At 36.4% G+C, this 24065-nt stretch overlaps 7 protein-coding genes across 7 annotated transcripts; 3 read left to right on the top strand and 4 right to left on the bottom strand.

The window, feature by feature from the left end:
* Window positions 1–2963: 2963 nt before the first annotated feature.
* Window positions 2964–3729, bottom strand: LOC131536810 (hemoglobin subunit beta-2-like). Its single transcript, XM_058769935.1, has 3 exons — window positions 3546–3729; window positions 3228–3450; window positions 2964–3118 (listed from the first exon to the last, which is right to left on the bottom strand). Exons 1-3 carry the CDS (start codon window positions 3635–3637, stop codon window positions 2990–2992), a joined length of 444 nt encoding a protein of 147 aa, XP_058625918.1. The 5' UTR covers window positions 3638–3729; the 3' UTR covers window positions 2964–2989.
* A 1779-nt stretch (window positions 3730–5508) lies between these two features.
* LOC131536838 (hemoglobin embryonic subunit alpha-like) lies at window positions 5509–6259 on the top strand. The gene is made up of 3 exons (XM_058769985.1): window positions 5509–5668; window positions 5747–5954; window positions 6048–6259. Exons 1-3 carry the CDS (start codon window positions 5574–5576, stop codon window positions 6174–6176), a joined length of 432 nt encoding a protein of 143 aa, XP_058625968.1. The 5' UTR covers window positions 5509–5573; the 3' UTR covers window positions 6177–6259.
* Window positions 6260–8811: 2552 nt separating this feature from the next.
* Window positions 8812–9645, bottom strand: LOC131536811 (hemoglobin subunit beta-2-like). The gene is made up of 3 exons (XM_058769936.1): window positions 9462–9645; window positions 9144–9366; window positions 8812–9034 (listed from the first exon to the last, which is right to left on the bottom strand). Exons 1-3 carry the CDS (start codon window positions 9551–9553, stop codon window positions 8906–8908), a joined length of 444 nt encoding a protein of 147 aa, XP_058625919.1. The 5' UTR covers window positions 9554–9645; the 3' UTR covers window positions 8812–8905.
* A 1176-nt stretch (window positions 9646–10821) lies between these two features.
* On the top strand, window positions 10822–11515 carry hbae1.1 (hemoglobin, alpha embryonic 1.1). The gene is made up of 3 exons (XM_058769986.1): window positions 10822–11007; window positions 11086–11293; window positions 11387–11515. The coding sequence occupies exons 1-3, from the start codon at window positions 10913–10915 to the stop codon at window positions 11513–11515; spliced, it is 432 nt and encodes a 143-aa protein (XP_058625969.1). The 5' UTR covers window positions 10822–10912.
* A 3331-nt stretch (window positions 11516–14846) lies between these two features.
* On the bottom strand, window positions 14847–15738 carry hbbe1.1 (hemoglobin beta embryonic-1.1). The gene is made up of 3 exons (XM_058769933.1): window positions 15514–15738; window positions 15183–15405; window positions 14847–15073 (listed from the first exon to the last, which is right to left on the bottom strand). Exons 1-3 carry the CDS (start codon window positions 15603–15605, stop codon window positions 14945–14947), a joined length of 444 nt encoding a protein of 147 aa, XP_058625916.1. The 5' UTR covers window positions 15606–15738; the 3' UTR covers window positions 14847–14944.
* A 5334-nt stretch (window positions 15739–21072) lies between these two features.
* si:ch211-5k11.8 (Hemoglobin subunit alpha-like) lies at window positions 21073–21935 on the bottom strand. The gene is made up of 3 exons (XM_058770048.1): window positions 21776–21935; window positions 21401–21608; window positions 21073–21303 (listed from the first exon to the last, which is right to left on the bottom strand). Exons 1-3 carry the CDS (start codon window positions 21868–21870, stop codon window positions 21175–21177), a joined length of 432 nt encoding a protein of 143 aa, XP_058626031.1. The 5' UTR covers window positions 21871–21935; the 3' UTR covers window positions 21073–21174.
* An 815-nt stretch (window positions 21936–22750) lies between these two features.
* Window positions 22751–23595, top strand: hbba1 (hemoglobin, beta adult 1). Its single transcript, XM_058770047.1, has 3 exons — window positions 22751–22910; window positions 23021–23243; window positions 23357–23595. Exons 1-3 carry the CDS (start codon window positions 22819–22821, stop codon window positions 23486–23488), a joined length of 447 nt encoding a protein of 148 aa, XP_058626030.1. The 5' UTR covers window positions 22751–22818; the 3' UTR covers window positions 23489–23595.
* The last annotated feature ends 470 nt before the right edge of the window (window positions 23596–24065 follow it).

The raw sequence follows: 24065 nt of genomic DNA, 5'->3' as shown, positions 1-24065 counted from the left end.
ATGAACATAATGTTGTTCAACCCATTCTCACTCCCAAGGCGTCAAAAACTGAAGCATGGTCAAACGCCTTTCGCGTCACTATGAAGACGCCAAAAGTGCCCTTGGCGTCAGTTTATGACAAAATAGGATCTCCATTGCTTTCAATTGTTTGCTTTATGCGTCAGGTCAAGACGCTTATGGAAAATGACAATACGTTCTCCTCCGTTGTTTTCAGTTGTTTGTCGTAGTTTAATGGTTTGCATGCATTTGTAAAAAATATAAATAATTTTATATAGATTTATACTTTTATTGGAGCACCTAACCCACCCCGACCCTAAACCTACCCACTTCTGAACAACATAAAACACATAACAGGCAAATGTACGTGCAGTCACCGGTATTTATTGCAAAAACTGCCCATAAACAAGCAGTATAAAAGCATTACAAACAAGTCGTGCTGCATTCCAGGTCTTCTGAAGCCATACGAAGTCTTTATGAGAAGAAGAGAGCAAAACATAAGGTTTTAATCGCTGAAAATGATCCCGCTCTGTTAACGCGCTCACATCTCATTCAAAAAATACTCCCGTCCCGTAGCATGACGCAATTGGTCACGAGACACAAAAGAGCCAATAGCCTGTCAGAACAGCATAACGCAATCGGTCACGAGACACACAAGAGCCAATAGCATTTCACAACCAAGGCTTCTTCTGGCGGCATTTTTTGAATTCGCGCACAGACTGCAACATACGGGATGAGCTTAACTGCGGACGGAGACGGCGATCGCGTCTATTCCTCTCACAAATCAAATGTTTTGCCTCGGAAGACTTGGGATATTCATATTTTTTTAATAAATTATGACGGTAGTTGTATCTGCCTGTTATATCTTGTGTTTTATTGACAAATGGTAGGTTTAGGGACAGGGGTTGGGTTATGTGCTCATAATGTGTAAATAATGTAATATAAATAAAACTGTTGTGGCTGTTTACATTGAAAAATCACACCCCAACATATATGCAATAATGGCAATGTTATTACCCGATATATAATTTAATTATGACGATAAAATTCCCAGTATGGCGTCGGCATATTGACGCTAAGGGTTTCCTATTTAAAGCAACGGAGGACCCTGCACGTCGAAAAATGACGCTAAGGGGTACCTTCAGCGTCAAAAAGCGACGCCAAGTGATCCTGACCAAGCTTCAATATGTGACGAGTTGGGTGTGAGAATGGGTTGTGTTGTTTTATCTAGTGTTGACAATCATTGTAGCAGTTTTAGCCTACATTAAAAGTCTAAAGTCCGACGTACCAATAAATAAATGAAAAAATCAAACATAAAAAAATCACGATCAACATACTTTAACCTTTAAATAAAGAAACATAATGCTACAATAATTTATCAACCTTAAGCATAGGCCTAAGTGAAGACAGAGGTGTAAACCACTTGAGTATTTGAACTCCATTAGTCTACTATATTTTGGAGGGTTTTATAATTGTTGCGATTTAAGTCCTTCAACGTACAAAGTGCAAAGTGCATATTTCACTAATCAGTAGTGGTTTGGGCTTATTTGGTGCCCTAGGCGAGAATAGACAGTTCTCCCACCTCAACCACCACCACCTCCACAAAAAAGCGACGACACAAAAGACGAAACAGTTTTACATGTCGATATGCTTTTATTGTAGAACTAGCCTACAAGAACAACAAAATACAAATGCACTAAATAAAATAGTTTAATAAACGCCGATTTACTATAAGCACTTAAATAACTTTACATATATATATTTTTTTTTATAATAAAATAAGTAGAGAATTGGTTGACTAAAATCAGCTTGCTTCCATTTTTGTGTGAATATTCTGCCCCTGAATTATAAAAAAAAAGATAACTAAATACATAAATAAAAATAAACAAATAAAATAAAAATAGTCCTTCTGGTCTTCAGTGATGCAAGGACAAAGTTGACCGAGTACAAGCAATGCTGCGAGAGCAGAGTCAAGAGAGCATGTCGAGAGTGCGTCCAATTCTGTGCAAGAGCGAAGGAGATCCGCCTATGAGTGGAAAGATTCGAGCTTGTGCGAATCGTGGATGTGCTATCACGTTTCAATAATAAGCTGTCGACACATTGTTATTAAATTAAGAACATATAAAGTGTTTGAAATGAAGTTTAAAGAACTTCTGAAAGATGCGTGAGCGTTGCCTAACGTTTATCTATCCGTTTATTTTTAAAAAAAAAGAAAAAAAAAGAATGAAATCAATCTAAAGTAAATCTAAAGTAAAGTAAAACTATTTTAAAAGCTTAAGTTGTTTTTCAACGTCACTGTGTAAATTATAGCCTACCACATGTTTCTAAGGATGTCAGATGTCTCAAAAGTGTTCTTTGATGTATTCTGTTATTTTACACCAATAAATATTTACTTAGGCCCTGTTTGTTGTTTGGTTTTGTTTATTAATTTATTATTTCGCTTTGTTTATCTATTTTTGTTTACCCTTTGTTTATTGTTTTAAAAGGCTTGACGTTACCTTTGATTATGAATCAACACTTTTTCCAATTTAACACCATATTGTTAAAATGACGGACTATCCCTTAAATAATATTAATATTATGTTATTTATTATGTTTGTCAGTCGCGTACAAGATTAGTCTACAACATCAAACATGAAACCATTAGTTATGTAAACAGTTAGCCTATTGAACAAACAATTCTGAATTTGTGATAATATTTGTATCTGTTTTGTCTAAAAACTGCTGTCCAACTCTGTTGCATCTGTTACCTCCCAGAAAGGCCATCTTTCTTTCAACATACTATGTGTAATTATAAAATATTTTATTTGGAAATAGCACAATCTTTCATAGCATGTATGAGAATATATGAATGAGCTGTGAATTCATGCGAATATAAAAACAAGGATACACTGCATATTGAATTATGAAACATTTATTTGCTTAAACTCAGAAGAACATATTTTTAAGCATCAGATGATCCTCTGTGTAACAGTCAAAGCAGGTTTTGTTTCTAGTGGTACTGTCTTTGAAGGGAGGAGATCGCGACGGCGAGGAACTTCTGAAAAGCGGCCTGGGCCTCAGGGGTGAATGCAGCGCCCAGTTGTGCAGCAACAACGACGGTCAAACAGTCACCCAAAAGCTGTGGGAGGACACAAGGATAGTGTCATGGACAGAAGGGATGCATGAACACTGAAGTCAGAACAAGGCTCAGTAATAAATATTCTTTTGTAATCTAGGTGTCAACTTACCCTGAAGTTGTCAGGATCTACGTGGAGCTTCTCGGAGTGCAGCACACTCAGATCAGCATAGGTGGCTTTGATGTTGTCCATGTTCTTCGCGGCTTTTTCCAGGCCTCGCAGCACGACTTTACCGTGAGCAGCAATCATGGGGTTTCCCATGATGGCAGCGGCATTGTACAGGACTCCAAACTTGCCAAAGTACCGCTGGGTCCAGGGGTAAACGATAAGACATCTACAAACCAGAACGAGGAGAAAGAGCATTTTATTAGAGCACAGTAAAGAACTAGTTGTCATCTCTAAGTTAGTGTAATTGCCAGGACTCAATACCTTGCCAGAGATTGCGGACCAACGACGTCGTAGTTCATATTGGTGAAGATGTCCTGGATGGTGGCCCTCTCAAATTCTGTCCACTCAACCATGTTTCCGACTTTAGATGTTCAGACAAAGTGCCTTAAACAGAAGCTAAAGAGTGCTGTGAAGAAAGAGTTTCTTCGCGGTGCTTTTAAATGCGCTTCATCACTCCACCCCTTGGCAGGCTATTGGGTGACATGTTTGTGGGTTGGACAACCACGTCCACCCAAAAGATGCATATCATAGCCTACTTTTCTCTTCTAATATCCACAAAAACTAAACATAAACAGTTAATTCTAACGGTATTTTTGAAAAAATGTTAACTACTATAGAGTCTACATGGGTTTTTGTTTTTAACTTATTTGAACGTGTCAGCATTTTAAAGAACAATAGCTATACTAATTGGATTATATAGATTGCATATGAGAAACATACATTTTAAGAAATACAGATGATATAATACTTTTATAAATAGTGAATTCTGAACATAGAAATTAGTTTTAGTATTGTTGAACTGTGCGTTCCAAAATTATCTTCCAATGTGTTCTGCATACCACACAAAAAATATTAAGTAAAAACATGTAATTTCTTCATGGTGTTTCTTTCAGTGGTCTATTAACTGAACAAATATTGAACAATAATATCTATAAATAGTTCATATTTTCTACAGTTAGTTCATAAAGACAAGAAGTAGCCTACTTTTGATACAGTTGTACAGCGGAAAGAGTACCCTATTCAGTTAAAACAAGTAGGCATATGCTTTAAAGTAGCTTGCAAATGAATGAAATGCTAAAGTGTCTTTAAAGGTATATCATTAGACAAAAATGACTTCATTTCAACACTTCATTTTATTACCTTTATCTTTATCATATCTTTATCTTTATCATATACAATTTAATAATTTGCTACTCAATAGCAGACCATCTGTTAATTATTCCACATTTCATCAGTAAATAACTGAACAATTGATTAATATTTCAATAGGAAAAGTTCATCTCTAAAACGTTGAACAGTAGTTTTACATGGTAAGGCTATAAACCGTTAAACACCAGAGTCAGTAAGGGACTCACATACTTCTCAGTCAACTAATTGAGCCCGGTCTCATGAAAAATGCGTATAAATAGTAAGCCAAAGAAAAACAGAAAATCGTGGTGTTGATGTCAAAAATTGACTTAGGCGTGCATATGATACGCAGTTTTCGCGTACATATAATACGCCATTTGTTGGCTGCATATGATACGCAGTTTTCGCTTAAGCATTTACCCCACAACCCTAATCATACCCATTGCGCATCATGAGCACGCCAAAGTCAATTTCTGCGTATAAACAGTAAGCCAAATCGAAACATAAACTCGTGCTACTGATACTCACTTTCATGAGATTGGGTTGTATATAGGCTACTCATAAAGGGTCAAGAAGTTATTCCATGTTAGAGAGGTGGTAAAGTAAAAATCGTATCCCTAAAAATAGACTTTGATCGATATTTGTTTAGAGAATCGTAGGCTAGGCCTACATCCAGAATTTTCCCGAATGAAAGAGAACATGCAAGCGAGGAGCAAAAATCATGGGTCGGTTAATGTCCCCGCAAGTTATTTGGTGTGTTTCAACTGTCCCTCGGTTCCAATTGTACACATATTTTTAATGGCTCCTTGTGTGAAAAGTTGTAATCTCGCATTAACCCCAACAAACAAGACAAAAAACAAAACGTTCATGAGCATTGCCGTATGTTATTCATTCGAATTATCGATGGGGGTTATTACATTAATTAATTTCAATTTAATTAACTGCCAATTAATATAATAATAATAATAATAATAATGTGGATAAAAAGGACAGAGTATGTCTTGAGAAAAATTGGAACATTTTGGCACTCTTCCATAGTCTGATAAGTCATCGTTGGGGGTAAGAGGAGGGTCTTGGGTGTGTCTTCCTGCTGACAGTATAAAACCGCCAGTCCTCTTACCAGCAGAATACAGAAGTTTGCTGAAAAGTCATCCTTCCACGATGAGTCTCTCTGCCAAAGACAAAGCTGCCGTCAGAGACCTTTGGTCCAAGGTCTCAGGAAAGGCTGATGACATTGGTAATGATGCTCTTTCTAGGTAAGGTTATTAATCTAAGCTAGTCATAATGTTTTCTTCGAGCATAGATCTGCCATTCAATGCACTGTGTCTGTCTAGGATGTTGGTGGTCTACCCCCAGACCAAAACCTATTTCTCTCACTGGAAAGACCTGAGCCCCGGCTCTGCCCCAGTGAGGAAGCACGGGAAGACCGTGATGGGCGGCGTTGCTGAGGCTGTCAGCAAAATCGATGACCTTACCTCTGGGCTCCTGAACCTCAGCGAGCTTCATGCTTTCCAGCTGCGTGTTGACCCCGCCAATTTCAAGGTACGTGCAACGAATTCATCTTTAGTCAATTCCGATTCTCTCGTACTCTCGTAAAGTCACGGTAACCTAATTTGTTTCCTGTGTTTTTCATAGATTCTGTCCCACAACATCCTCGTGGTTCTGGCTGCTATGTTCCCCGACGATTTCACCCCAGAGGCCCATGTTGCTATGGACAAGTTCCTCAGTGCTCTGGCTCTGGCTCTGGCCGAGAAGTACAGATAGACAGTATGCATGTTATTGTGATGAAGTCGGACTGCGTCAGACCAGATGAATGCCTGTATAAACATTCTGTCTTATGATGCAATAAATGATTATAAAAAACATTAACTAAACATCTTTGGTGCATTTTTTTCTTTCATAGACCTATCAGTGTTTTAAAAACACATCTGTTGTCATAACGTGGTGAAGATAGATCTAACTATTGCAAATGGTGAGACAAAATATTGCAACTGTTTTATTCATTATATGGAACTACCAGCCAATGAACATAATGTTGTTTTATCTAGTGTTGACAATCATTGTAGCAGTTTTAAATTAAAAGTCTAAAGTCCGACGTACCAAAAAGTAAATAAATAAATGAAAAAAATCAGACATAAAAAAACATCACAATCAACAAACTTTAACCTTTAAATAAAGAAACATAATGCTATAATAATTTGCAAGAGCAGAGTCAAAAGAGTATGTCGAGAGCGCGCGACCACACTGTAAAAAGTGAAAGTTGACTTAACTTTAAAAAATTGAGGAAACCCGTTGCCTTAAAATTGTTAAGTACATAATAATTAAAAAAAAAAAAAAAAAAAAGTTAAGAGAACTTGACAATTCAATTAACTTATTTTTTTAATTATCATTTAGGCTACTTAAAAATTTTAAGGCAACGGGTTTCCTCATTTTTTTAAAGTTAAGTCAACTTATCACTTTTTACAGTGCAATTCTGTGCAAGAGCGAAGGAGATCCGCCTATAAGTGGAAAGATTCGAACTTGCGCGAATCATGGATGTGCTATCACGTTTCAATACTAAACCGTCGACACTTTGTCATTAAATTGAGACCATATAAAGTGTTTGAAATGAAGTTTAAAGAAGACAATAAAGTAGCCCGCTGTCTAAAAGCTGCGTGCGCGTTGCCTAACATAGGCTGTCTATCCATTTATTTAAACACACACACACACACACACACGTCTGGTTTGCTATCCTTGTGGGGACTCTCCATAGGCGTAATGCTTTTTCTACTGTACAGACCGTATATTCTTTTGCCCTACACCAACCCTACACCTAAACCTACCCCTTACAGGAAACTTTCTGCATTTTTAGATTTTCAAAAATTTCATTCTGTGTGATTTATTAGCTTGTTTGCCCGTGGACTTCAATTTAGGTCCCCACCATGACACGAGTCCCCATGAGTCTGTGTGTATTCAGGTTTAAGTCCCCACCTGAATAGAAAAAACAGGTAGAAAAACACACACACACACACACGTTTGTTTTTGTGAAAAGTGTGGACATCCCATAGGCGTAATGGTTTTTATAGGCCTATACTGTACAAACTGTATGTGCTATTGCCCTACACCAACCCTACACCTTACAGGAAACTTTGTGCTATTTCAGATTTTCAATACACTCCTGAAAAGTCACCTTCTCCTTGTAATACCTATGTCATACCTTTGTCATTATACAAATTTACGTCCTCATTTGTCACAAAAACGGTACACAGACTTGGCACACACACACACACACACACACCGACAAAAAAAAAAAAAGACAATGAAATCAATCTCAATGCAAAATATTATTAGTCACATATATGGACATCTTTAATCTAATAAAGTTTTAATTTTAATTATATTAATTATAACTATAATAACCATAACTGAAAATTAATTTGATTTTATTCCGAATGTGAACATAGTCGACCATAAGAACTATTAGTATTTACATCGAATATAAAAAAATCAGCTGTTGCTGAATTTGATATTCACTTAGCAATAGCCTATACTCAAATTAATTTACTATATATTTCAACATTTCTGTAAGAGGTTTCATTGGTTTTAGTTTAATAGCTATCTTAGACAAGGCATTGAGAAAATTGTGGAACTTTTACTTCCACTCATGGTTGATAGGCTACTTTGACTTTTAATTGACAACATTTAATTGCTCCATTTGGCTTCAATTATGAAGTTTTGAAATCTTATAAATGAGGTGTTTCTCGTTCAGTAAAACTATTTTAAAAGCGTAAGTTGTTTTTCAACGTCACTGTGTAAATTATAGCCTACCACATGTTTCTAAGGATGTCAGATGTCTCAAACGTGTTCTTTGATGTATTCTGTTATTTTACACCAATAAATGTATTATTTACTTAGGCCCTGTTTGCTGTTTGGTTTTGTTTATTTATTAATTTATTATTTCGCTTTGTTTATCTATTTTTGTTTACCCTTTGTTTATTGTTTTAAAAGGCTTGACGTTACCTTTGATTATGAATCAACACTTTTTCCAATTTAACACCATATTGTTAAAATGACGGACTATCCCTTAAATAACATTAATATTATGTTATTTATTATGTTTGTCAGTCGCGTACAAGATTAGTCTACAACATCAAACATGAAACCATTAGTTATATAAACAGTTAGCCTATTGAACAAACAATTCTGAATTTGTGATAATATTTGTATCTGTTTTGTCTAAAAACTGCTGTCCAACTCTGTTACATCTGTTACCTCCCAGAAAGGCCATCTTTCTTTCAACATACTATGTGTAATTATAAAATATTTTATTTGGAAATAGCACAATCTTTCATAGCATGTATGAGAATATATGAATGAGCTGTGAATTCATGCGAATATAAAAACAAGGATACACTGCATATTGAATTATGAAACATTTATTTGCTTAAACTCAGAAGAACATATTTTTAAGCATCAGATGATCCTCTGTGTAACAGTCAAAGCAGGTTTTGTTTCTAGTGGTACTGTCTTTGAAGGGAGGAGATCGCGACGGCGAGGAACTTCTGAAAAGCGGCCTGGGCCTCAGGGGTGAATGCAGCGCCCAGTTGTGCAGCAACAACGACGGTCAAGCAGTCACCCAAAAGCTGTGAGAGGACACAAGGATAGTGTCATGGACAGAAGGGATGCATGAACACTGAAGTCAGAACAAGGCTTAGTAATAAATATTCTTTTGTAATCTAGGTGTCAATTTACCCTGAAGTTGTCAGGATCTACGTGGAGCTTCTCGGAGTGCAGCACACTCAGATCAGCATAGGTGGCTTTGATGTTGTCCATGTTCTTCGCGGCTTCTTCCAGGCCTCGCAGCACGACTTTACCGTGAGCAGCAATCATGGGGTTTCCCATGATGGCAGCGGCATTGTACAGGACTCCAAACTTGCCAAAGTACCGCTGGGTCCAGGGGTAAACGATAAGACATCTACAAACCAGAACGAGGAGAAAGAGCATTTTATTAGAGCACAGTAAATAACTAGTTGTCATCTCTAAGTTAGTGTAATTGCCAGGACTCAATACCTTGCCAGAGATTGCGGACCAACGACGTCGTAGTTCATATTGGTGAAGATGTCCTGGATGGTGGCCCTCTCAAATTCTGTCCACTCAACCATGTTTCCGACTTTAGATGTTCAGACAAAGTGCCTTAAACAGAAGCTAAAGAGTGCTGTGAAGAAAGAGTTTCTTCGCGGTGCTTTTAAATGCGCTTCATCACTCCACCCCTTGGCAGGCTATTGGGTGACATGTTTGTGGGTTGGACAACCACGTCCACCCAAAAGATGCATATCATAGCCTACTTTTCTCTTCTAATATCCACAGAGATTAAACAACAATATGCCTCGATTAAAATAAATAAATAAATAAAATAATAAAATAATAATAATAAAATAGAAACCACAATAAGCCCATGAGTCTATACTGGATTCTATTTTTAACTCATTTTAAAGTGTTTAATTTGTTAAGGACTAATTGTTTAAATCGGATGATATAGCACATACATAACAAATACATGTGATAGAACATTTTATGAATAGGGAATTCTGAACATTGAATTTAGTTTTGTTGAACTGTGCGTTCCATAATTATCCACAAGTAAGTGTTTAAATTTTTTTTTTAAACAAATTATGAACAATAATACCTATAAATAGTTCATACATTACAGTTATTTCATAAAGACAAGTACTTTTGTTCCAGTACCCAGTACAGTTGAAACACTCATCCTTAGTGCTTTAAAGTAGCATTACCAACAAATTTCAAATGTTTGAAGTATATCTTTAAAGATATTATTGAACAAAAATTAATTCAATTCAGCTCTGTTTATTCCCGTTCTTTATCATAAACAAACTAATTTGCTACTAAACACCTACGAGTTAAATAGCCTACAGATCATCAGTAGCCTAAATAACTGAACACCTGATAAAGAGTTCAATAATAGTTTTACATTAAAGACATTCATTTGAAATTAATTAATGTAATCATTAACCATGAATGAATCGAATGAATAACTCCTATAAACTTTTTGCTTTTTTTGTTTTGTTTGTTTTACTGCGAAACTACAACTTTCCACACAACGTGCAATTAAAAAATGTAGTGTAGAGCTGGAACCGAGGGACAGTTCTGATGGAGGCCACAGCTGCAATTGACTCCACAATTATTATTAACTGAGTATGAAGTTCATTAATGAGTAGGCTATTAATAAAAATGAGCGAGTTACTCACTTACCGACTCAGTGAATGTTAGATTTGTTTTTACGTTTGTACGATGAGCTGTTTTTAACGGTTTAAGGAATTGCTGAAAAAAGACAGAGTATGTCTTGAGAAAAACTGGAACATTTTGGCACTCTTCCATAGTCTGATAAGTCATCGTTGGGGGTAAGAGGAGGGTCTTGGGTGTGTCTTCCTGCTGACAGTATAAAACCGCCAGTCCTCTTACCAGCAGAATACAGAAGTTTGCTGAAAAGTCATCCTTCCACGATGAGTCTCTCTGCCAAAGACAAAGCTGCCGTCAGAGACCTTTGGTCCAAGGTCTCAGGAAAGGCTGATGACATTGGTAATGATGCTCTTTCTAGGTAAGGTTATTAATCTAAGCTAGTCATAATGTTTTCTTCGAGCATAGATCTGCCATTCAATGCACTGTGTCTGTCTAGGATGTTGGTGGTCTACCCCCAGACCAAAACCTATTTCTCTCACTGGAAAGACCTGAGCCCCGGCTCTGCCCCAGTGAGGAAGCACGGGAAGACCGTGATGGGCGGCGTTGCTGAGGCTGTCAGCAAAATCGATGACCTTACCTCTGGGCTCCTGAACCTCAGCGAGCTTCATGCTTTCCAGCTGCGTGTTGACCCCGCCAATTTCAAGGTATGTGCAACGAATTCATCTTTAGTCAATTCCGATTCTCTCGTACTCTCGTAAAGTCACGGTAACCTAATTTGTTTCCTGTGTTTTTCATAGATTCTGTCCCACAACATCCTCGTGGTTCTGGCTGCTATGTTCCCCAATGATTTCACCCCAGAGGCCCATGTTGCTATGGACAAGTTCCTCAGTGCTCTGGCTCTGGCTCTGGCCGAGAAGTACAGATAAACGCATGTTATTGTGAAGAAGTCGGACTGCGTCAGACCAGATGAATGCCTGTATAAACATTCTGTCTTATGATGCAATAAATGATTATAAAAAACATTAACTAAACATCTTTGGTGCATTTTTATTTGTCATACACATGTCAGTGTTTTAAAAACACCTTAAGGTGAAGATAACTATGCGAATGATGAGAGTCTCACATCAGAATACAAATATTTGCAACTATTTCATTAATTCTACAGAACTAGCAGCCAATGAACATGGAAGTAATGATGTTTTATCTTGTGTTGACACAAATCAAACATAAATTACCAACCACACAAACAAACAAGCAAATAAATACATTTTAAAAACCTTTAAATAAACAAGCGTATTGCTAAATAATTTCTCAACCTAAGCATAAGTGGAGGCAGAGGTGTAAAGCTTTTGGAGGGTTTTACAACTGTTGTAATTGAAGTCCTTCGACGTATAAAGAGCATATTTCACTGATCATAATCAAACCCACTCATTAAAAATATATATAGGCTAGTTACTTTTTTTGTCAAAAAAAATAAAAATAATGTTGCGTACTTTTTACACGTGCAAATTTAAATAGGCTATAAATAAACTAATTCCTCTAAGCACAAACAAATGTGGAAAAATTTACTTCCGCTCAAATGTTTGAGATACTTTTACTTTTAATTGAATAAATTATAGTGACTAAATTTAATTTTCTCTATTTGGCTTCAATGAACTTTTTAAATCTAGCAAATGAGGCGTTTCTCACTGGGTAAATCTAAAAAAAAAAAAAAATTCTATAAAAAACGTGCTATACAGTTTTTTTATTCATTATTTTATTTACGTTGATAAGGGGGTTAAATATGAATTAGCATATATTATACTAATAATCACATATATTATATACATATAGCCTAATACATATAATTACTAATACTAATTATATAATTATAATTACTAAAAAACTCAATGCACCAAAGAACAAGTAAAACACTTTAGCATTATACACTAATTATTAATTAGTGTAAATTAGTTTTTTTTTTTTTATTGAGAAATGTCTTTTTTGATTTCTGCATTTATTTGGCTAATTTATTAATTCGTTATTCTTTATTCGTTATTTACTTATTTACTTATTTATTTAAGATAATCAAAGACTTAAAGTGACTGCTTTGATTGTGAATCAACACTCCTACCATCATAGCACCCATTGTTAAAGTAACGGACTATTCTTTAAAGGGTTACTAAACCCTAAAACAACTTTTTTGAATTAATGATCTGTAAGACTGTGTCTTCATTAGTGCTGTGCATTGATTCGACTAAATGTTTTGACATTTGGTTATAAAGTGTTTTAATTCGACAATATATGGTGTAAAAAAGTGCTGCCCTCTTCAGGTTGAACGGTGGCTACTGCAGTTGAATTTTCCTATTGGACGTTGCATACCCCTGTGACGTATGATGGCACTTACTAACCACGCCCCTGCACGAGCTCACCACTCAATCCTCATTACGGGTCTCAGGTGCACGAGCGACAGAGTTGCTAACTTTTCTTACAATGAGAGCTGTCAGTGTGAAAACCTTATCCTTATATCTTTTTGATAAATTTTGGATACAGAATCACTATTCAAGTGGGACTTAAATATGCCATGGAGGGATATATAAAATATTTAAAAATAATATTGTTGTGGGTATTCATTTGGAAGCGATGGTTTACAGATCAATGCAAGCGGGAGAAGTCTCATGTTAACGGTCGTCACGATTGCAGATGAAAAAATCCCAGATCAACACTGTTCATGTAAGATTATATTAATTGACATTTAACCAGTTTAATATGAAGAGACAGTGAAATGTAGACATTCGTTTGTGTGTTTTTGACCCACGCTGTACAAGACCCGAGAACAGTTCGCTACAGGTTTGTATGTTAGCATGGACTTTAAAGGTGCTGTATGTAGGATTGAACTAGGTATTGCAGACAGTGCAAATTCAAAATATTGGAGACGGTTTTTTTTCACCCGGCCCCTCCTCCTCAGACTTGACACACAGGTTGCCAGATTAAGGACACCAACAGGAAGGAGCGCACGTGACGATGAATGAACAACTGGCAACCCGGGGTGCAGAAATACAATTGGGTAAACTGGCAATTGGCGGGTTTCACAAATCATAACAATCACAGACATTCCGGGCCGGAATGCACATTTTCAAAGGAGAATAACTGACTGTAGCGTTTTTTCAGATAAACAAGTAGCCTATGTTAATTTAGCATGTTTCTTAAATATCTGCAAACATGGTATTTTTATGCTTTAGTGGAGTCAAAATCCTACATACAGCACCTTTAACTTTAACCTTAGCTAGCCTTGCTGAAGCACAAGATGACATTAATGTTCTGCTTGAGCAGATGAAAATTGTAACTTAATGAGAGTAGGACAACCAGAAAATGAACGTTTTTGTCTTAATTGGGATTGGGGGTGCATTTTGATCGGTTTTTGTTTGGGTTTAGGAAATGTAATAAAATTAATTATATTGCCTATCCTCTCAGGATACCTGGAATCAGTGTTACAATGACCCCAGCCTGGGGTTCCCAGGCACATGTTTTTCCATTTTTGAAGCATAAACCCCATAAAAACGATGCGAGCTTCGGATCTTCTATGTTTCTCTATGGCGCTGAAACCTAAAGATGTCTGAGTTCTGCTCCCAGTGCAACTGATACTCCACTGCCATTGGCTCATCTGCGTTCGAGGGGCTTACCGATAGGTCAATTATTAAATTATTAAATCAAATTCATTTGAATAAAACTTGAAAGAGGCCTGAAGCTGTCTTTATTAAAGTTATATTGATAGTCTATTAATAAAAGAGGTAGGCTAATCAGACGAACGAACTTGGTGCTTATTTGCACGAACTTGGTGCCTATTTTAATAAAAGATGATCAGTTAGGTTATACCAAAGGCTTGTTCTGTTTTCAACCCTGCTAAAAAAAAAAACAATAGAAGCCCAATATAAACCATCACAGAAATTCTAATGGTTTCCATTAAAATACCATTATAAACTAAATTACCATTATAAATTAGCTTTTTCCAGTAAAATGAGCTTTTTCCATTATTCCAATAGGATTTAACATCCCACCAATAGAATCCATCACATACCAGTAGACACCATTATAGCTTCCATTAAAACCAATGCAATTCCCATTATAACCATTAAAACCATTACATTTTCTATTGTGTTTTGGGCAGGGTTCTATTGGTTTTTTCAGCAGGGAAATCAAAACTGGCTGCAGATACATAATTTGTGAATTCATGCGAATGTAACACACAAACACACACACACACAGTACACTGCATATTGAATAATAATAAATTTATTTGCTTGAGCTCAGAAGAACACATTTTTTGTTTAAGCATCAGATGATCCTCTGTGTAACAGTCAAAGCAGGTTTTGTTTCTAGTGGTACTGTCTTCGAAGGGAGGAGATCGCGACGGCGAGGAACTTCTGAAAAGCGGCCTGGGCCTCAGGGGTGAATGCAGCGCCCAGTTGTGCAGCAACAACGACGGTCAAGCAGTCACCCAAAAGCTGTGAGAGGACACAAGGATAGTGTCATGGACAGAAGGGATGCATGAACACTGAAGTCAGAACAAGGCTCAGTAATAAATATTCTTTTGTAATCTAGGTGTCAATTTACCCTGAAGTTGTCAGGATCTACGTGGAGCTTCTCGGAGTGCAGCACACTCAGATCAGCATAGGTGGCTTTGATGTTGTCCATGTTCTTCGCGGCTTTTTCCAGGCCTCGCAGCACGACTTTACCGTGAGCAGCAACCATGGGGTTTCCCATGATGGCAGCGGCATTGTACAGGTTTCCAAACTTGCCAAAGTACCGCTGGGTCCAGGGGTAAACGATAAGACATCTACAAACCAGAACAAGGAGAAAGAATTTTATTAGAGCATTATTAGAACTATTAGAACTTAGAACTAGTTGTCATCTCTAAGTTAGTGTAATTGCCAGGACTCAATACCTTGCCAGAGATTGCTGACCAACGACGTCGTAGTTCATATTGGTGAAGATGTCCTGGATGGTGGCCCTCTCAAATTCTGTCCACTCAACCATGTTTCCGACTTTAGATGTTCAGACAAAGTGCCTTAAACAGAAGCTAAAGAGTGCTGTGAAGAAAGAGTTTCTTCGCGGTGCTTTTAAATGCGCTTCATCACTCCACCCCTTGGCAGGCAACTGGGTGACATGTTTGTGGGTTGGATCAACCTAGGTCAACCAATACCACCCAAAAGATGCATATCTTAGTCTACTTTTATCTTCTGCAAAGACTAAACCTAAGCAGTTAATTCTAACAATATTTTGCTGAGGTTAAAAATATGGAAACAACAATAAGCCTAATGAGACTATGAATTCTGCTCATAACTTATTTTAATATGGAAACGTTTTTATTGTACAATTGTTGTAATCGGATGATATCGATTGCATATAGACATAAATAATATAATACAAATGATAGAATATTTTTATACATAGGGAATTCTAAACAGAGAGATTTGATTTAATATCTGACAAGAGAAACCCTTTTTCTCATTTAGGAAAATTGCTTTTCTCCCCCGTGAGAGTTGCAAGCTGCGACATATTTACCACATCGAACACATGACTGTATTTGATATTTCAGATTCCTTAATCAAAATAGAATCTGAATAATTTAGGCCTAACGAAAATTCCGTAATGTAATTAAAAGAGGCGACAATTGTTAACTTAGCAGCCTATAGGGTATTGTAAAAAAGTAGCCTATACATTGTGCAAGGTGCGTATAACTTTTTACAGTACCAAATCTGCAAATAAAGACAATTTTGCTGTAAATTATATTCAAATTGTATTCTAGGCAGGCGAGGTAATGTGTAATAGGCTACAACACGTCTAGACACGTCTTGCTCCACAAAGCGACGTCTTTTAGCGACCCCTGCCGTCCACATGTCTTAATTTGACTAATAGGCCTAACAAATTTAAACCAGTCCACCACTTTAACCGGCAGGGGGCGCCTATGTCTATCAATTTAAGTGTGCTTTACCGGCTTGACAAAAACTGCACATTTGTATTGCCAAAGGAATGGCAGCTAGGTTGCGTACAAAATGTGTGCAATGTAAAGTATGATGACAGTGCAAGTAGGCTACTTAATGTTTACAAAGAAAAAGTGGGGCAAAATGAAATAAAATGAAATAAAAGATAAAAATAGAAATAAAATGTCGTGTAAAATATTAACAGAATAACAGAATGAAGTAATATGATTTATACAGTTTAGCGACATATGAGGGAAAACATCAAGTCAGCGCGGATCATAGTCTCTTATATTGTGGCAGGCAGACACAATATTGTCCCTGTGTTCTCCTAACAGGAAGGGCAGTTTTTCACTGTTTGACATGCAGAGTTTTAAATGTGAGGTATATGAACTTTATTTTTTGATAGAATATTGTCCGAATATCAATGCATTTTGTGCATCGTTATCGAAAGTGCAGCTCTGTCTCAGTTTTGTTTTGATCACAGACTCACAGATAATATATACTATTTTGATGTGAGGCAGAGTGTGAAAACAGCTCTTGTGGTGAGGGAGTCTGCAGGATTAGGGTTAGGGTTAGGTTAGGATTTTTCATTAATAATAATTGGTATTTTTCATAGCTAATGAAATTTTCAATTTTAAAAATACAGTTTAAATAGCATCCTAACATGACTATATTATAAAGAAAGGGGATCAGAATAAAAGTAAGAAACTATAAAAATAAAAGATACAATGTAACAAACCAAGAATGTTTTAATATAGTTGTCTAATTAAAAGTTTTAAAAGTCTCTCTCTGTTTCAATTCCATTTTTATTTGATTAACATTCTGAATTTGGGCTCTAATGGATATATTGGAATATGAAAATAAAATATATTTTATTATATAGGCTAAATAGACGCTTACATTTGTATTATTATAAAGTCTACACTTGTAACCTTTATCAATGTCACTGTTAGGCTTATGTTAGCCTAATACACGTAGGCCTTTATGATAGTTTTATTATACTAGACCTTTTTGGCTATTTAGCGTGTGCCCACTAGGGGCAATTATGTGTCCAATGGCGCGAGAGAAATGAACTCAGTGTTGTTCAATACGCTAGAGGGCTTTGTTGTGTCTGTAAAAAGTTTAGCGATTCCACACGATTTTTATACTGTACAAACTGTATGTGCTATTGCCCTACACCTACACCTTACAGGAAACTTTGTGCTATTTCAGATTTTTAATACACTCCATTCTGTGTGATTTATAAGCGTTTTGAAAAGTGGGGACATGGGGTAATGTCCTGAAAAGTCACATTCTCCTTGTAATACCTATGTCATACCCTTGTCATTATACAAATGTATGTCCTCATTGGTCACACGCGCACACACACACTATCCCAATACACTACAGACTTGATGTATCGTTCACAAAGATGCGAGGCGTTGAAGCTTTGTATCACAGATGCAGGCAATACAGGAAAGAAACTGGTACAACCAGAGGTGGACAAAGTACACAACTCTATTACTTGAGTGAAAGTACAGATACTGCTGGTCAAATACTCACCATTCCAAATGAAAGTTGGAAAAAAGATTTTTCCTTAAGTAAAAGTACAGAAGTACTTGCATTTACAGGTTTTTTTTGTTTGTTGTTGTTGTTGTTTCAATTGCTAACAAGCATTTACCAATACTGTAACCACATTTTCAAAACTGTTCACACATTCAGCTATACAGAAGTTTATTTGGACCAAACTGTGAAATTTCATTTTTCATTGCTTTCAGACAAAATGCATGCAATGACCACATTTTTCAAAATCCACAAACACTTTAGTCATTCATTCTCCACAACCTGCAAAACACTGTACGTTTTCAGCACATTTTTCAGATGCTAACACACTGCTTTCAAAACTGATAAAAGCACATTCAAATCAGAACGATGGCAAACTGTCCATTTCTGCAGGAATTATATTGAAATATAAAACCTTAGCAGAATATTTATGAAAGCCAAGCCAAATGTCCTATTTTTAGTCTTCTTCTTCTTCTTTCTTTGTTTCTTTCTTTGTTTCTTTCTTTTTGCTTATCTTTTGATAAGTGGATGGCTTTGGAATGATTTGATTTGGAAACATGGATCAGGAAGACACATTGGGGGAGTGGCAGAGAGGGAGGACTAGAACCCTCACACTACTGAACATCCATCTATTTATTCCATCCATCCATTTATTCCATCCATCCTAGCGCTTGTCCTATGTAGGATCATGAGGCTGGAGCCTTTCCTGGGTAATTGGCAGGAAAACCCCCTGGACAGACAGCCAGTCCATCACACACATTCATCTTCACACTCACTTACAGTCTCCAGTTCGCCTGTCCTGTATGTCTCTGGATTGTGGGAGAAACCCAGAGGAAACCAACATCAACATGGAGAGAACATACAAACTCAACACTCAAAGGTCTCGTGGGACTCCAATACTGCACAGTACCTCATTATACTAGACTGAGGATGTTTTTTTTGTTGTTGTTGTAATTATTGCTACAGAATTGTTATTATTATATTAGTTATGAGACGAAAACTAATCAAGCGGCTTGCTCCTCCTAGTGTTAAAATAAACAACTAGCCTAAGCCCACAGCCTGCGCCAACTATTCTCGTGTTCCGCAACATAAATTTAGTTAGCCTAATTAACAAATAAAATTTCAACAGAAATACTTCGCTTAATGTAAGCTATTACAGACATTCATGAAAATTCTGCGAGCCATATATTTAAAATATTTATTTTTACAATAATGAGCAATTTAATACGTATTTTCTCTGCATGCTCAAAAACATCTTTGATACTTTCAAGAGAGAAAAGGGTGTTCACTGTCTGAATTGTGTGATAAATCGTGATAACGCAGAAATAAAATATCTCTCGAGCCCCAGTGGGCATATTTCTTTTGAAAACAGGAAAAGGCAATTGCTAATTTGTTGTCGCCTTTGTCTTGTTAGAAATTTATTAACCCAACCTTTTTTTTTTTTTTAATCCCTGAACTGTGTAAAATAATTTGAAGTATTGTTGCTTCAGTATTGTTGAACCATTTTACTGAAAGAAATTTATAGTGGTTAATAAATGAACTATATCCATGTTAAAAAATAGTACACACAAAAACAGTACACACACACACACACACACACACACACAAAGCATAGACTAAGTAGCTATAACTTTAAAACACTTTTACAATTGTGGCAAATGCAGCCATATACACTGTCCTGCTTTGTTCAATCTTTGTGGGTCAAGTAGGCTATAGAAACTGTTAACCTTCTCTGTTCAGCTCTGATAATTTAATGAAATTTCGATATTTCTATGACAAAAAGCTTTATATATCATAATGAGCAAGAACAAGTTGATTTAGGCGCTATTTGTAATATTTTAGTTCTTAATCCCTCTTGTTTTTTTCTTGTAAATTCTTAATATTTGTGCACAGACAACTTCTGCTTTGACCTCAGGAGAATGGTGTTCATGTATAACAGTGATTTCATGGCTGTAGCTCATTTTTAATAGATTAAATTCATCCTCGGTCTATTCTACATAATAGGCCTGTTATAGAATTTCTTTGAATTAGTTTTATTTTTATAATTCATCAATTTTAGTTAATGCTTTGTTTAAAACTGTGGTGTAAAAAGTACTGCAAAATTGTACTAAATATTGTACTATGATTGTAGTTAAATTACAGATATACCGTATATCGAAACTTTTAGTTAATTAAAGGCAAAAGAATAGAGGCAAAATAATTCATTTATAAAAGTGCACCTTTCTAAGCATTTTAAATTGTCTTTTGAAAGCAAGAGTTTTTTCATATTTGTGATGCAAAACCTTCTTAAAGAAACCCGTCAAAAATAATATTTCAAAATTTTCTGACTATTTGCTAAGACTCCTGGACACAGCAAATATTACGGAAACCAATGATTTTACAGTGGTTTGATAATTGAATATCGATTTGTGGACTAATCATGAACCGTGTTGACTCAAGTTCATACACTTGATGGTTATTTTAAAAGCCCATTACTTGTACTTTGAGCATATAAATGCAGCTTTGGTGAGTTTATTCGCAAATAGACACAACAAATGTGGAAGCAAAATGGCTTTATCAAATAAACAATATTTTCCACAACAAAAAAATAACTTAAATTAAATATTAAATAGTAAGATTAAAATGATTGCACAACCAATCAGGTGGCCATATATGCACAAAAAAATTGCACTTAAATAAGTATGGCGCTTCTTCTGAGTGACACATTCTGCCAGATCTAGAGCAAGTCAAGTTCCGTTTTGGAACCGATAAGTGCCAGTAAAAGGCATATCAACCGAGAGTTCAGGGTTTATGTAAAAGTAAGTTCATTTTGAGTCATTTCGAATAAAAAGAAATGTTGGTAAAAAATTATATATTCATTTAGGGTATCATTTTAGGATATCTCAGTAAGAATTCAATGTAAGGCTTTCAGTTTATCATGACAAATGGTTTTGGAAACATTTATGATTGATTCAAATAGATAAAAAATAAGACATGACTCGTTTAATTCTGTGCCTTTTATTGAGAAATTTTATTCAGACATCACACTTGAGTTGGTTAGGGGTGCCGCACAGTGTCAGGTATGAATGCCCACTGGAAGTTTAGCGGTACCTCTCAGCGAGAGCCAGGGCCAAGTTCTGAAAAAACTTGTCAAATGCCACATGAACCTCTGGGGTGAAGTCTCCAGGAAAGAGCATGCCGATGACCACGATGACATTGTGTGCGAGGATCTAGAAAAGGAATACACAGAAACACATTACCATGACTATACCAGGTCCATGATGGGAAGTCTTAAATTACAGCTGGTATGTTTTGTCAAAGGTGTACCTTGAAGTTGGCCGGGTCAACACGCAGCTTGAAAGCATGAAGTTCGCTCAGGGCGGCCAGACCTCCCACAAGGTCGTCTATTTTTGAAATGGCATCGCCGACTGCACCCATGATAACCTTGCCATGCTTCTTCACAGGAGCAGACCCAGGGCTCAGGTCAGCCCAGTGAGCGAAATAGGTCTTGGTCTGAGGGTAGACGGTCAGCATTCTGACAGGAAATATTGACATTGATCATTTCGGTTATCTAAACATTAGCAAGGTTATACTTTAAGGTACTCGAATAAATCAAAACATTAACTTCTTTATATTATTTTGCAAAGTTATTTTACAAGTTGCTACATAGACCTGTATAGGAAGACAGTAATTCAGTATTACCTGCCGAGGGCTTCAGCGCCGATCTCATCGGATTTGGAGCCGATCTTAGCCCATAATGCCTTCACAATAGACTTGTCCTTATCAGAGAGACTCATTGCTGCGTCTTCTTTTTCTCAAGTTAGATTGTCTTCAGAAAAAGATGTTGGCGGAAACAGGATTTTGTCCCACTTTTTATATAAAACTAAGGAAGGGCACACCCGTCGAATCGGTCCAAACCACACCCCTTAAACGCTTTACTGCTGATCCCCAACGTGTGTTGTCCAATCAAAAACGTGCCAATTTGGTGCTTCTTGTTTAATTGAGATAACGATTTTCTTTTCACATCCTTCAGGCGCTTAAGTAAGCCTATGCAAATAAAATAGTTTTTATTCTCACTTAATCACCATTTTAAACTAATGAATCAGAATTAAAACAATGTTCAAATGAACTGAACCCACTTGTGTAGCCTAGTATTTATTTATTTTATTTATTTATTTATTTATTTTGCTTCAAAAAGTTAATAAATGGTGACTGAACTCTCGGAAAAGATAACATGACAAGATGACATTAAATTTATTTCGAGTAATAAAGTTTATTTGAAAATCATCACTAACTGAAAACGCTTGTAATATAATTGCATTTGTCTGGCCATATATTGTTATCAAAATACCTATATGTAACGGTGCTTTACTAGGCTATTTCATTTTTCATTTTGATTTTTCACAAAATGTCTACATTTAATTGTAATGAGCCCTTACAATGTTTTTTTTTTGTTTGTTTTTTTTTAAAAAAACGTGCATATATTTGATCAACAACAATTTGGACAAAAAGCTTACTCATGTTTAAGACATCTCACAAAACAATTTTTTTTGGACGGTGTCCGATCAGTGATGTCCAGACATGTATGCGTCACCTGCTCGGAAAAATTACCCAATAAGACTTTGCATCTTGTAATGGGCGGAGACATCACACATCAATAAATTGTACTCCGGTTTCTGAATTTCTACTAGTGATTCCTACTGGACTTAAACGAGTGCCTTATAAGGACACCTTAAAACGTAGACATGGTTGAGTGGTCAGATGCTGAGCGAAGTGCCATCCTTGGCCTGTGGGGAAAGATCAATCCAGATGAACTCGGACCTCAGGCCCTGGCCAGGTATCGTTGCATCACATTCTTTACAGACACATTCTATAAAGATTCTCTTCCTGTCAGATTATTTCAACTACGCAGTTTATTTAATGCTGTTCTTTATTATTCTGTTTAAGGTGTCTGATCGTGTATCCCTGGACTCAGAGATATTTCGCTACCTTTGGAAACCTGTCAAGCCCCGCTGCGATCATGGGTAACTCCAAGGTAGCAGGTCACGGGAGGACTGTGATGGGAGGTCTGGAGAGAGCCATCAAGAACATGGATAACATCAAGGCCACCTATGCAGCACTCAGTGTGATGCACTCTGAGAAATTGCATGTGGATCCCGACAACTTCAAGGTAGGTTTTTGCAAGTAAAACTAATATTTACGTGATGCAAATATAGAAAACTATTGTGCTCATATTATGTTGAATCATCTTTATGGTCACCTAATAAATCTCTTGTTCTACAGCTTCTGGCTGATTGCATCACCGTGTGCGCTGCCATGAAGTTTGGCCCCTCTGGTTTCAATGCTGACGTCCAGGAGGCCTGGCAGAAGTTTCTGTCTGTCGTCGTTTCCGCTCTGGGCAGACAGTACCACTAGAGTCTCGTCACCAATAAACACCAGCTGTAATGCAGAAGATTGCGGGAGCTGTTCACACAAAGATGTAACTCTTATAAAATAAGATCAATAAAACAATGTTAAAAGCACTTTAATGTTGTTTGCTTCCATTTATTCCAAAAAACACTAACCAGCAGTCTATGATCAGAATTAAACTCTTAAAAACGAAACATGTTCTAGATGATAACCTAAGGAAAGAATTCTGTTCTTAACTTTTAGCAAGTTTTTCGACTTGACTTAATGAGTCAGCAACTTATTTCTACAAGTAAGCCTTTCAAAGACAGTTATGATAGATTTGGGCACTATGGGTGTTAACCGCTTAAATTCATTGATAAAAAAAAAAAAAAAAAAAGAAATTATCACAACCTCCTGTGGCTCTACAGCATAGTTTCTAAATAGGCATGGCACTCTTCGTTATTTTTATATATATAATTGTTTTAATCAACTAGTTTCTCTGTTTTCAAATTTACTTGTAAATATAAAAAAACCGCAATTGAACAATGCTGTTTTTTTAATATGCTGATTGTGTGCCTTTTGACTAGTATACAAAAATAAAAAC

The sequence above is a fragment of the Onychostoma macrolepis genome, chromosome 03 (genome assembly GCF_012432095.1).
Source record: "Onychostoma macrolepis isolate SWU-2019 chromosome 03, ASM1243209v1, whole genome shotgun sequence".
NCBI lineage: Eukaryota > Metazoa > Chordata > Actinopteri > Cypriniformes > Cyprinidae > Onychostoma > Onychostoma macrolepis.
Note: the sequence above shows the minus strand (reverse complement) of the source record. Positions and strands in the feature narration are given on the sequence as shown.

Bases quoted from the DNA above. Each gene is read 5' to 3' on its own strand.
- LOC131536810 (XM_058769935.1), bottom strand. From the start codon at position 3,637: ATGGTTGAGTGGACAGAATTTGAGAGGGCCACCATCCAGGACATCTTC. The intron at 3,451-3,545 runs GTATTGAGTCCT...TCTGGTTTGTAG, and splicing joins GGTCCGCAATCTCTGGCAAG to ATGTCTTATCGTTTACCCCT. The intron at 3,119-3,227 runs GTAAGTTGACAC...GTCCTCCCACAG, and splicing joins TAGATCCTGACAACTTCAGG to CTTTTGGGTGACTGTTTGAC.
- LOC131536838 (XM_058769985.1), top strand. From the start codon at position 5,574: ATGAGTCTCTCTGCCAAAGACAAAGCTGCCGTCAGAGACCTTTGGTCC. The intron at 5,669-5,746 runs GTAAGGTTATTA...GTGTCTGTCTAG, and splicing joins GGTAATGATGCTCTTTCTAG to GATGTTGGTGGTCTACCCCC. The intron at 5,955-6,047 runs GTACGTGCAACG...TGTTTTTCATAG, and splicing joins TTGACCCCGCCAATTTCAAG to ATTCTGTCCCACAACATCCT.
- LOC131536811 (XM_058769936.1), bottom strand. From the start codon at position 9,553: ATGGTTGAGTGGACAGAATTTGAGAGGGCCACCATCCAGGACATCTTC. The intron at 9,367-9,461 runs GTATTGAGTCCT...TCTGGTTTGTAG, and splicing joins GGTCCGCAATCTCTGGCAAG to ATGTCTTATCGTTTACCCCT. The intron at 9,035-9,143 runs GTAAATTGACAC...GTCCTCTCACAG, and splicing joins TAGATCCTGACAACTTCAGG to CTTTTGGGTGACTGCTTGAC.
- hbae1.1 (XM_058769986.1), top strand. From the start codon at position 10,913: ATGAGTCTCTCTGCCAAAGACAAAGCTGCCGTCAGAGACCTTTGGTCC. The intron at 11,008-11,085 runs GTAAGGTTATTA...GTGTCTGTCTAG, and splicing joins GGTAATGATGCTCTTTCTAG to GATGTTGGTGGTCTACCCCC. The intron at 11,294-11,386 runs GTATGTGCAACG...TGTTTTTCATAG, and splicing joins TTGACCCCGCCAATTTCAAG to ATTCTGTCCCACAACATCCT.
- hbbe1.1 (XM_058769933.1), bottom strand. From the start codon at position 15,605: ATGGTTGAGTGGACAGAATTTGAGAGGGCCACCATCCAGGACATCTTC. The intron at 15,406-15,513 runs GTATTGAGTCCT...TCTGGTTTGTAG, and splicing joins GGTCAGCAATCTCTGGCAAG to ATGTCTTATCGTTTACCCCT. The intron at 15,074-15,182 runs GTAAATTGACAC...GTCCTCTCACAG, and splicing joins TAGATCCTGACAACTTCAGG to CTTTTGGGTGACTGCTTGAC.
- si:ch211-5k11.8 (XM_058770048.1), bottom strand. From the start codon at position 21,870: ATGAGTCTCTCTGATAAGGACAAGTCTATTGTGAAGGCATTATGGGCT. The intron at 21,609-21,775 runs GTAATACTGAAT...ATTTCCTGTCAG, and splicing joins GGCGCTGAAGCCCTCGGCAG to AATGCTGACCGTCTACCCTC. The intron at 21,304-21,400 runs GTACACCTTTGA...TTCCTTTTCTAG, and splicing joins TTGACCCGGCCAACTTCAAG to ATCCTCGCACACAATGTCAT.
- hbba1 (XM_058770047.1), top strand. From the start codon at position 22,819: ATGGTTGAGTGGTCAGATGCTGAGCGAAGTGCCATCCTTGGCCTGTGG. The intron at 22,911-23,020 runs GTATCGTTGCAT...ATTCTGTTTAAG, and splicing joins GGACCTCAGGCCCTGGCCAG to GTGTCTGATCGTGTATCCCT. The intron at 23,244-23,356 runs GTAGGTTTTTGC...CTTGTTCTACAG, and splicing joins TGGATCCCGACAACTTCAAG to CTTCTGGCTGATTGCATCAC.